The sequence below is a fragment of the Danio rerio genome, chromosome 2 (assembly GCF_052040795.2).
Source record: "Danio rerio strain M-AB ecotype USA chromosome 2, GRCz13ab, whole genome shotgun sequence".
Classification (NCBI taxonomy): Eukaryota; Metazoa; Chordata; class Actinopteri; order Cypriniformes; family Danionidae; genus Danio; species Danio rerio.
Genome location: NC_141022.1, coordinates 40,052,827 through 40,065,069, shown reverse-complemented (window position 1 = coordinate 40,065,069; position 12,243 = coordinate 40,052,827). Strand labels below are relative to the sequence as shown.

The 12,243-nt window shown below is 36.8% G+C and overlaps 2 protein-coding genes across 4 annotated transcripts in view; one reads left to right on the top strand and one right to left on the bottom strand.

Moving 5' to 3' along the window:
- The window catches only part of skila (SKI-like proto-oncogene a), a 672,908-nt gene that overhangs the window by 620,273 nt on the left and 40,392 nt on the right, over nucleotides 1-12,243 (top strand). The window lies entirely within an intron of this gene.
- On the bottom strand, nucleotides 2,148-12,192 carry pdcd10b (programmed cell death 10b). Of its 3 annotated transcripts, NM_212933.1 has the most exon segments (8): nucleotides 2,148-2,620; nucleotides 2,784-2,866; nucleotides 6,171-6,249; nucleotides 9,141-9,267; nucleotides 9,462-9,579; nucleotides 9,767-9,820; nucleotides 10,728-10,889; nucleotides 12,078-12,130. In NM_212933.1, coding segments are annotated over 7 exon segments (633 nt in total). In that variant the 5' UTR covers nucleotides 10,818-10,889; nucleotides 12,078-12,130; the 3' UTR covers nucleotides 2,148-2,538.

The window sequence follows — 12,243 nt, the reverse complement described above, 5'->3', positions numbered from 1 at the left end:
GAGCTATCAACTCTCTGGGTTGTTTTTATTCCATAACAAGCACTTATTATGATGAGAGCTATTAAAACAGGCAGTAGAGGAGACCGTGTCAGCAACGACTGCAATGTCAAAAGCCCCTGTGAAACGTTCAGCCGGCAGCCTGTCTCTTTATAAAGAGGCTTTTCATCAGGTTCTGCCAATGCCAAAGGTCAGATTGCGCACATAACCGATGTTGCTTTATCGGACATGCAAACAGAGTCCCGCCAAAGCCCTCACCAAGAAGCGCCGCAGCCCTCGCTTTCAAATCGACAGGTGGGCAAAAATATTATGAAAACAATCGACATACACTGGCATGCCTGCTGACATTTCCAGTCAATAGGCCTCTATAATTGATCAATATGCTGCAGCTGCAAACTTCTAAACCGTTTCAACAAACTAAATAGTTTTCACAAGACAAATCGGCAAGCCTAAAAGGGCATCATTAGATATTAAAGCAGAAGCAGCAACTTGTCTGTGCTGGCCTTGGGCGTTCTATTTAGAGTCAGTAATAAATGGTTTGCTCACCAGTATCATCTGTCGCCCTGCCTTGGCAGTCACTTATGCTTTCTCTCAGGGATTTTACCACACACCAAACTGCAGCAGAAAGGCTATATTGGCTGAGGTGCTGGTTACGTAAATATCAGGATAAATAACAGTAAATGCTGTGGAAAGGAATATGGTTGAAAACTGAAAATGTACCATTTAGGCTTGAAGTATACATTGGTTTTGGTTATGCATGCATAGTAGTACTTGTAAAAAATGGGATTTTCTTTGAGCTCCAACTTGTACCCCGTAACCCCCATAAATTAATATAGGTGCTATATATGAAATATTTTCATGTCAACATTTTAGAAATAAACATGACGTTCCATTCGGAGGGCCTTATCCTAATGCCCTAGTCCATTTGAAGGGCTTCACTTTAAGGGATTGGTGCATAGGGATAAGCTCTTCCAAATGGAATGCAGTGTGTGACAAAAAAAAAAAAAAACCATCTTCCCTATAGGTTCAGTAGGGCACAAAGTGTCCTTAAATGGGGTATATGTACAGACTTTTAATTTCAGCCAGCCAGCCTCAGCGCTGACAAGAAGCACTGCATTAAATTCCATTTCCTCCGCCATGTCTTTAAAAGATTTTAAAAATTATTTTACCCTTGGGGTTTGCTGAATTCATAGCAATAGTAGTAGTGGTTTCGGGGGTTGCTGAATTTATTTTGAAATGGTAATAGCAATAGTAGTTGTGGTTTCGGGGGTTTGCTGAATTTGTTTTTCTATCTGCATGAAGTTAGGATAATGCTGAATTTTTATTTGAACCATTTCCTTTCCCTCAAGGATATCTTAAAAGGTTAAACTGTACTTTTAAAAAGACTCGTGTTTTAAAACTATCCAGCATACACTACAAATAAATGCTGATATTTTTAACAACAAATATTCGGCAGAACCACCATTTTAGTGCAAGTCTTAATGCCCCAGTATAGCGAAAGGAACACTATACTGTCAGTGAGCGCCATCTTTTGGCTGAGATGTTAAACTAAGGTCCTGACTCTCTGTGGCCGTTAAAAATCCCATGGCACTTCTCATAAAGAGTATGGGTGTAACCCCGGTGTCCTGGCTAAAATCCCTTCATTGGCCATTACCCATCATGGCATTCCAATCATCCCAATCCACCGAATATCACTGTCTCTCTACTCCACCTGTATGTGTGATGAGTGCACTGGCACCGCTGTCCTGTGGCTGCCGTCACATCATCTAGGTGGATGCTGCACACTGGGGGTGGGGCAGCATTTTTGGACTCATACTGTAAACATTGGAATGTTAGTGTATCTATGGATAACAGAAGATACATTTTGGTTTTCAGTTTCAAAACTAATAACATTATGAAGTTGTGTGACACAATTAGCCTGTACTCAGCATCTTTCAGCCGAGGACACCCTCTTCTGTAACTACTCCGATATTACAGAGACCATTAAACATCCACTTAAACACACAGAAAGTGGAAGAGCTCTTCCATTAACTGTGTTTCTTAACGTACATTACAGAGCTGACTTCATAAAAGGCAAGTTTTTAACTTCCTTGGTATATCTGCAGGGATTTATTAAGCGTGTCGATTAAAAACTCCCAAGACAGAGAATATTAAACATTTGGAAACTATTTATTGAACATTTATAACCAAATCTCTGATAAATACATCATTTACTCTTATCCTTTATGCCTGAATGACAAAAGAAAGAATACCCATATTTACACTTTGTATATGGAATGTTGCATGACACTTTAAGGCGCAAAGTCTTTTGGCTTTCATTTGATTGGAACAACAGTGAAAGAAAAAGGTAATGAAGAGCAGTCAAGGGGGGTGAAATCATGATTATTCATCTAAGGGTAAATTAACATGTCTTGAACTCATTTCAGGTTCCTTCAAATGAGGCAAAGTTTATAAATTATGCTTTCAAAAGACGAAAAAAAAAATCTTTGTATATTACACATCACTGGCTTCACACACCCGCACACATCACAGCTGCTTCTTCTAGGCGACGGTTTTGAAGGTCTGCAGTATCAAGTTAGTTTGGTGGATAAGCCTGTTGGCACTGATAAAGACGTTTATTGCCCTGCGGACGAGAAAGAGAAAAGTCAGCGCTCGGGACATCAATTGGCCGATCATTTTTCATTGAGAAATGCACTTTTATAGGAGATCTTTAAAACAGATGTCTGCTTGAAGCATGAGCACTGCTCTTTCAAAAAAAAAACATCCGTCACTGTCCGCTTGCTTACTTTCCGTCTTTGAAGTATGTTTTCAGCGTATCACTGAAGCTTTTGGAGTACTTCACAAACTCCTTCTTTTGGTGTTCAAGTGCCTGGGGGAGAAATGAGAATTTGTCTGTAGATTAGATTTGTTAAATAAATAAAATGTGTAGTTATTAAAGCATGTTCACTTCAGAATAGCCAAGGAATAATGAACATTTGAAGTGAATATTGAATTTTGATCTTAATTGATGTCATTTTCTAATTTTCCAAAAGGAAAAAGAGGTTACGGTGACACTTGGAAGGAAAAGGTGCCAATTTTGGATAATTTAAACACAGAACTGTATAATTTTATAAAAGCACTTAAATAAATTTGCTCAGTTAAGTCTTGTGTATTATTTAAGACGTAAAGTTCACATCGATTTTTTGTAAGTCGTTTAGAGGTTTTAGCAGTAATGTTGCCATAGCAACAGTTTCAAATTATATGCAATTTCAGACCGAAAAGGTTAGTAAATCATATTTTCACACTAAAATTGAGTTAACATACAGTTTGTGCCACATGTCTTGAGGCTCTTTTGTTCAAAAGTTTTTGTTTACTAGCAGTAATTTAACATGAGTTGGCAAATGTAACTTCCAACTTCACTGTAAAGTAGGGGGGTAAGGAAGAACAAGTTGACATTAATTTAAAAAAAAAAAGGAAAAATAGCTTAAAGACTGTTAATCCTAGAATAATAATTCAGGTTTAGTTAAATTTTTTTGTTAGGTCCAGACCACAAATTAAACTAGATGTTGTCTTATATTTAGCATTCATGTTGTCATTTTAAGATGTATATCATATATAGGTTTATACAACAGTTCTGTTTGGTTTTCGAATCTGATTGGCTGATAGCCATGCAATATTCTGCAATATCAGCACTCGTATGGCCTCTTCACCCTTGTGTATTATTCCACCCAAATAGACTGACAGCAGATCAAAAAGCTCACTATAGTTTGACAAATATTGGACAACATAATGTACTTTTGAGGCTTTTTTTTGGTGAGAATAGTTGTTTAGATTGCAACTATGCAGTTTTTTTAATATATATATATATATATATATATATATATATATATATATATATATATATATATATATATAAAAAGGAAAGTGCTTATTTTTAATATTTATCATTTTAGAGATTCAGCGCATTGGCTGCCATTAGACTGTGATTGAGCAGAGCAAAGAGGGTTGACGTCCCGCTACGAGATTGCGACAGAGATAAGTACTTAGGAAAAACTCAGTGAAAAGTTTCAAAGCGGATCAAATGATTATAAAAACTCGTGACACACTATGTCAATCTCTCTCTTTTGTATGTTGTAGTGCTGTATTTATACCATAGTATTCTGGTAGTGTTTGCTTTACTTTGGCTTTTTCAGGTTTAATTATTGTTATCTCCCGATTACAATAGAGAAATACTGGGAAATCTCTGTAGACTGATGGCATTTCATGCCATTCAACCTTATATTCCTAAAATGTGTGCAAAATCACCTGTTTCATCACTTTAGAAATTATGCTACAGAATCATTAAAATATTAACTCTAAAGCGACATTGGTGATTTAGCGAGGGTTTCTCTCTTGCAGCAGCAGATGTAACGGTATGGCAAGAAAGTAGTAGCTCATACAAAAGGATTTTTGAGACTCGTGTTTGATTTCATTTTATATACACGATTATGCAGTTGAACTGTTGTATCAATGCAATATTACACTCGTAGTAGTGTTATATGGCTGTATATCATCACTAGTGGGACACTAATGCCGGTTTCAGACTGCATGATTTTCGAAGTAGTCGTGTCACAGATGTTTTCACACTGCATGACTATCTGGGCTAGTGTTTTATCGCTGCTTTGTTTACACTGCAAGATGAATGGGCGACAGGGACTTTCACATTGCATGACTTTACTATAGGAAGAATCGCTGACAACTTCGTCCAAACTACGTCTCACAGCCAAAAACACGTAGTATATCTTTTGTTATTAACTAAATAATGAGAAAGAAGCCTTTAATGGGGTAGAACATGTACATGTTTGCTCACCTGGGTTTAAAGGGAATTAGCCATTTCTCCTCAACGTTGATAATAAACTAATTTCTTTCTGTATGAAACGTCAAACAGACACGGTTGCTCCTGAGTCCTGTCAAACCTCCACTAGTTTTTTTCTCCATTTCGTGGGTCCAAATAAACCGAAAAAGAGCGCTTTTAACTTCTCCCCCTGCCTCCCGCTGGCCTGCAGCAGGTATACACACACGCACACACACACAAGTGAATGCTGCTCTCTCATTGGCTGTAGGCGATCACTGATGTTATTTTCAGTCAAAACTCAATTCACACGGCATGATTTGAATCGCCGACAGCTCCAGATATTTAGCATGCCAAATATCTCGCAGGCATCGGAGACTCATCTGCGATTCTGTCAGATCGTGTCTTTGATAGTTCACACTGTGTGATTGTCACTCACGTGCACGAGCACCGATTTGCCTGTGATTTCAGACATTTGTCGGCGATTTCTCAAAACCTCTCGGCGAGCCAAAATCGGGGCTAAAATCACGCAGTCTGAACTAGGCATAAGGCAACGCATGCCTCCCACCAGTGCCGATATGCAGCCATATCGCACTGCTATGAGTGTGATATTGCTCATATATCATCAACTGGACATTCAAAACAATGCTGTATGCTTTTATTAGCTGAAAACGTATATGTAAAGAACTGTAATGAATGTTTGAGCATTCTTTACTTTTATGGTTGCATCTTGTGACATGTCCTGTTTTTGGCTCATTTAGATGTCTGGTTGGTCAGTGTTGCATTTATATTTCAAATCACCGTACAGACTGAGACCTTTAAAGTAGTTTCAGTCTAATTGTTTATTATACGCACAAAGGATTGAATGGTAATGTTGACAATTATTCATATGCACTGCACTTATAGACCACTTCAGGATGCACAGATACCATTTTTTTTGAAGACAGAGTACATGTATAGTTATTATTTCTCTTGATACTCGTTGATCCAGATACACTGAAAAACTTTTTTTGCTAAATTGCTTAGAACAATTTATATGATCTGAATTTAAACAAATTAAAATTAGTAATGTTCAACTTAATTTGATAACTTGAGGGCAAATAAATTGTTCGCATCAACTTACCTTAAAAAAAATTTGTAAATCCAATCATAATTATTTTCAGTGTAACTGCAAGTTGGGAAACATCCTCAATGCTTTGTAGTAATCAAAAGTAGGTATCGGGGTGTTACCCAACAAGAACGTAAGCTTTGTATCAAGCCCGAAACCTGGTGCATCCCTAATTCAATCCAAACCTACCACATGTGAGCACACCCTTAATTGTGCAAGAGTAAAATGTGTATCTGAAAAACAAGAAATACCAACCCTGCGATTCTGGTACTGATACTTCCTAAAAACATTGTTGACTGTGTCCAGCAGCTCCTTTATAGCACTGGCGATGTCTCTGTGGAAATCAGCGAGAGGTCAGGAGTGATGAATACATTTATGAACACTGAAGCACTGACTCAGCAGTCAGCCGGTGGAGAATGGCAAGATAATAGAGGCGAGGCCCATTAAAAAGTCTACAAATCTTGTGGAGCATCTCTTGAGGTCTATGTATCCATGTTATTGTCAGTTATGCAAGAATGCTTTGTCAATTAATTGTTGGCTGATTGCTTGATTAAAACCAGAGGACTAGGCCTTATGCAAGGCTCTCGGAGGAGAAGAAAATCTTTAGGCTCCAAATAATTTTAACTGCCGTTACTGGATGATCATTACTTTAGTTTGTAGTAAGTACAATTAGCAGACGCTCTTATCCTAAGTGACCTACAGTGCACTTAGTATCCCACTGGAGCCACCAGAGGTTAAGTTATATGATAATTAATAGGAGAAATCTTTGACCACAATGCCATCAAGGTTAAAGCTGTGACAAACCAAGCATCTGTCAGTCCAATTTGTGCAGTGTGGTCTGTATTGACATGTTCAATCATTGTGAAAAGTATGCCAAATTATTATTTGATTCATTAATGTGCTTTTTCTCTCCCCAAAAAAATTTGCAATAAAAACGTTTTTGCGCTTATTTAAACTTTTCCGTTTTTTTAATCCCCTCATGCGTACATGTCAACGAAACCTTCTGTTGTTTGTTTTCTGAATGAGACACAATGGCAAGTACCAGTGTTGTCATCTTCTGATCAAATAATCTGTGCCAAAACAATTCACATTCAATAGACGTGCAGTATTCATTAATAATGCTGTGTCAGCTGACGTATTGAATGCGTCGCCTTCTTTGCCAAAAAATGTGACTTGGAAAGTATAAGGGCCTGCCTACATGAACACGGGCATTTTCAAAACACTTTTTCTACTTTTTTCCTACACTTTTTTTTATTTATTTTTTTACTGTTTGTCTATGCCAGGGGTCACCAATCTCGGTCCTGGAGGGCCGGTGTCCCTGCAGGGTTTAGTTCCAGGCAGGTGTGTTGAGGCAAGTTGGATGTTTCAAGTATACCTAGTAAGACCTTGATTAGCTTGTGCAGGTGTATTTGATTAGGGTTGAAGCTAAAATCTGCAGGACACCGGCCCTCCAGGAACAAGTTTGGTGACCACTGGTCTAGACAAAAACAAAGTTTTGGTTGACTAAAAGCTAAACTTTTTGAAAACTCCAGCCAGGGTAAAGATTTTCTGAAACTCTGGGTATAGTGTGGTCATGTAGACATTACAGCCGGAGTTGACATCAGCATGCACATTATTTTCTCCTTTCTGATAGGCCAACACAGCTGGTTTCACAACAAAGGTGGAAGACAAAAATGTAGCAAATTCTGCACGTTCGTGGCAAACTTTTCGCATATTCTACACAGTTTGAGTAGTAATCCGCCTCGGTTCTCCTGTTTGCATTGAATTTTATGCAAATTACTAGCCAAAATACTTAAAGGTGCAGTAGGTGATCTGCCAAAATGCTAACCGTTTAGCATAATACCTTTGAAAACACAATCCCTGCCCTGCCGTCCAAAGCCACACCTCCTAAAATCACGAACACTTAATAATACTGTAACTCTGAACGAAAAACTGTATTATATCTAGCTTGTTTTCACTTGTGTAGCAAGCAAAACTTGTCATAACATGCAATATTTCATGCATGCAAGGATCGCTGGTCTCATTTTCTCATGTGTTTTGTCTGTATGCTTAGTGGTTGGCCAGCAGGAAATTACACTTATTACTATGCCATACTTACATGTTATTTTAGACCGAATATTCAAAGTAGCATGGTATTAATATAGGTGCATACAGGCTGCAAATGGCGGATCTGCGTGAACAAGGCTGCGCAGATCTACATTTGTTGACAGACTGTTTGGGCTGTTTAGTTATAAAAATATAAAAAGAATATAAAAATACATATAAATACATTTAGATCTATTACAACAAAACATGTTTCTGAAGACAATCACCTACTGCACCTTTAATTGTCTGTTTGGTGTGAACCCAGGATAAAAGGGTCATTATCTCCACCTGTTAGTTTGGCATGCCCTTAACATTCATTATAGTGCGTTTTTTTTGCATTTTCATGTGGGCCGAGAGTTATTTAAAACAAAAACAGGGAAAATTCAGTTTATAAAATTACATGTGGATATGGCATAAAAACAATCATTGTGTCATGAAGCATATTAGAATGCAGCTAGATTTTACACTATCATTTATTATTCAAGTTCATTTATTCATTCATTCTTTTCGGCTTAGTCCCTTTATTAATGTGAGTCGCCACAGCGAAATGAACCACCAACTTATCCAGCATATGTTTTCACGCTGCAGATGCCCTTTCAGCTGCAGCCCATCTCTGGGAAGCATTATTCAAGTTATGAAAGACAAAAAAATCCCATCATGGGTTTGTGTTTTTTTATATTTATTGAATATGATATAGTTAAGTTATATCACATAAGCTAGAATGACATTTTCCAAAACATCAGTGGATTATTTATTAATAATATTATTTAAAATTGAGTTTCATTTAAAAAGGGACTAAGCCGGAAAGAAAATGATTGAATGAATGAGTTTCATTTTAGACGTAATATTGTCTAAAATTTTGTTGTCATTGAAAATAGTTCCAAATAGAGCAACACTTTGATGTTTTGTTTCAGAATTAACCTGGTTTTCATTGAATAGATAGAGCCAATGAATCAGCCGTTTTAAGTAAATCCATTGAATGAATGATTCAATAAAAATCACTTATTAAGAAAGCTATATAGTATCACCTTCTGGCAGGTTTAGTGCCCATGACAAGAATTTTTAAATTATGATTAAGATAGACGCATGTAACTCAATGAGACCAGGACCTAGTATCCACCTCTATTGGATACTACTCACTTGATAGTCTGTAGGAAGCGCACTCTGTCGTTGATCTCATCTGGGATTTTACTCAGGATATGTTTGAGAGCTCGTGCTTTCTCATTCAGGTCCTGGAACTCCTGTTCAGGTCTCTTAATCATGTACTCTGTAAAACAACAGAGGCAGACACAAATTTTTAAAGCTCAGAATCTGAAACAGATGCACATGATCATGAATATCGTTCCGATCTTTACCAGAAAATGAAAGGACTATATTGGCTGATTATTATTTTTAGTGTTATTAGAAAAAAGGTTCTAGAAATAGGGATTGTACCAGAGGCACATTATGTTCTCTCCTTACCCTCCACATCATCTGCAGCCATGCGCAGTAGTGACTCTGTGAAGTTGATCTCCACATTCTTCTTCTCCAGTATCTTCATAATGATATCTTGAGTGAGCCCTGGGTTCTCCTTCTCTGCCTTTAGAGAGAGTGGCATTGATTGAAGAGCATTAAACACCTCACACATTATGTCAAGCATGAAATTAATCTTTTTAAAAAACAAACACATCACATTGCTCTGATGAAGAGAGATATAATGTCAGAAAAGTAAATACTGTATCATAAGCATCTGCCAGCTGATGAATGGACACTTTCAGAAGTCTTACTTTGACAAATGCTGCCCGCAATGTCTGTGCTGCTGACGGGTTTATCCTCCCCAACTGTCATAGGAGCAAAGTCAAAAAAAGACAAGCGCTTCACATATTTAAGTATTATGCAGTGTAAGCTATACAATCGTTCAAAAGTTTGGGGACAGTAAGATTTAAGAAATGTAAGCTTTTATTCCGGGAGGATGCATCCATTTGATTAAAAATGACAGTACAGAAATGTTATAAATATCCTTTAGAATCATCTACAGTGCTTCTCACACATAGACTTTATTTGGGAGGGCCGCCAAGGTTTATTAAAGGCTGCCACAGTATATTTGGTGTCACTTTTTTAACTATTATTATCATCCTTTTACACTTTTTTTGAACCCGCCCTATAACCAAACTTCCACGATCCGTTTCATACTGCTCGTTCTGTGTGTGCGAGAACTGTCCACGCCCCCAGAAACAGTCTCAAGTGCTCTGCAAACCCACAGAGACCGGCACCTTCTTGCATCCGGCTGGGGTTTCTAAATCTACTAAAATGTCCGGAATTTTGCTTTTGTTTTCTAAGCTGTCGTTAATTTTATGTGTACAGCCGCAAGAGAGACATTAAATAATGAATTCTTAAATCTAAATGAAAATCTTTACTAAATATTCTGAGAGGACAAAATTTAAATTGGCTGCAGAATATTTGAACACCATTAGAAATGTGTAATTAACTCATTTGTCTTATTTAAATATACACGTTTTAATCTAGTTACTATTATATATAATTTTTTTTCAAGTGTTTTTTAACCCATTAAAAAGAAAAAGTTTATAACTGATATTAATTTTAAAAACAACGTGTTTCAATCAGGCTACCATCAAAAGTATTTTTCAAACCTGTGGGAAGCACTGCATCTATATCAAGAGAATCCTGAATAGAAATGAAAAGTAAAAGTCAATAAATTTGAGAACACAATCTTAAAATATTTTATACCTCATTGAAGACTGGGTACATGACTGCGTACAATGTCATAGAGACTATTGAATTTGGCTCAGCTTCATTCTTCATCTCTTCCATTGTCATCCTCAATGGAGGCCCACCACTGGATAAAATGGGCAGCTGAGCCACACAACTCACACACTTCTGTCAGGTTCCCTACAATGTTTAGAAAGAGTACAGTGAATTAATAATTAGTTAACTAGTTTGATCAGTTTCCCAGGTGTTTATGCAAGTAGATGACAATATTGATTAAGAAAGAACGTTTCGATTTTATTTATTTAAAAAAAAAAAATAGATTGTTAGATAAATCTTTCCGAGAAATCTACACACTTGTGCTCAAGATTTTGTAAAAGTAATTTTGCGAAATAAGGATAATGTTCAGTTTCTTGAGGTCTTGATAGTCATGAGCCACAGGTATTAATTTTTTTTTTACCTGTATGTTTTTACTTCTCTCAAAAGCACCAGTAGTCATTGCTTTCTATTTTACAAATCACAAAGAACCCTATTTTCAGCAAAAAATAAATAAATAAATCTTTAATTGTTTACTGAAGGAAAAAAAGTCACCTACATCTTTGGATGACTTAAAGACGAATACATTTTCATTTTTAAGTGAACTATCCAATTAAAGAAATAATATGTTATCACATCTGTTCTTTTTATAGACTGTAAGTTTTTAATATTACCCTACCACTTAAACTTTTGCTTTTAACACAATGTGACAGAAAGATCCTTATTATTATTGTTACTTTTCTGTACATACAACTTACAATTAATAATATCAGTCGGTTCAGGGCTCATCACCACAATCATAATGAAGAATTTCTAAATGTAAATATGTTCAATTATTAGCAGGCTAAGAAAAATGCTCATGCTCTTTCATCTAAACTTTTCATAAATAATTTTATTAATAGGCTGTCATGACGGTCATCTCCTAAATAATCAAACCTCACACAGCAAAGTTTCACCTTCAGGACATAAAGACGATCTGTTTGCTTTAACGTTAGCCACGACACTAAACTAGAAAATAGATAGAGTAACGTTAGTGAAACATCGGCTAATTATTTGACTATTGTAATGAACGAAATACAATTTATTATCAGACAAACTCGCTCAGGTTCCTTTCGATCTAATTGTATTTTTAAACCGTAAATCAGCATATTCCTCAATCCTGCAGTTATTCAAGCTTTGTTTATTTCTCCAGTACCTCTGGTGTTAGCAGCCTAGCTAACTCGTTCATAGCAACACAGTAGTTAGCCAACCGGCTATCAAAGTTAGCAAACAGATCTGCTCATCTCGACGTAAGTAGACTTATAATATGATCATAACACAGATTTGAAAAAATACCTGTACGTGTCTTCACCTGGACGTCCCACGGCGGAGAGGTAAGTGCTAAACGCTTCCTGGGGATTTAGGAAAGCAAAATGTAGCTGTGTTTTGTTTTCAACTTCGGAAGTCGGAAGTTTTCTAGGTGACAGCTTCCGTCTCCTGACCAACCAGGTTACACTTTCCG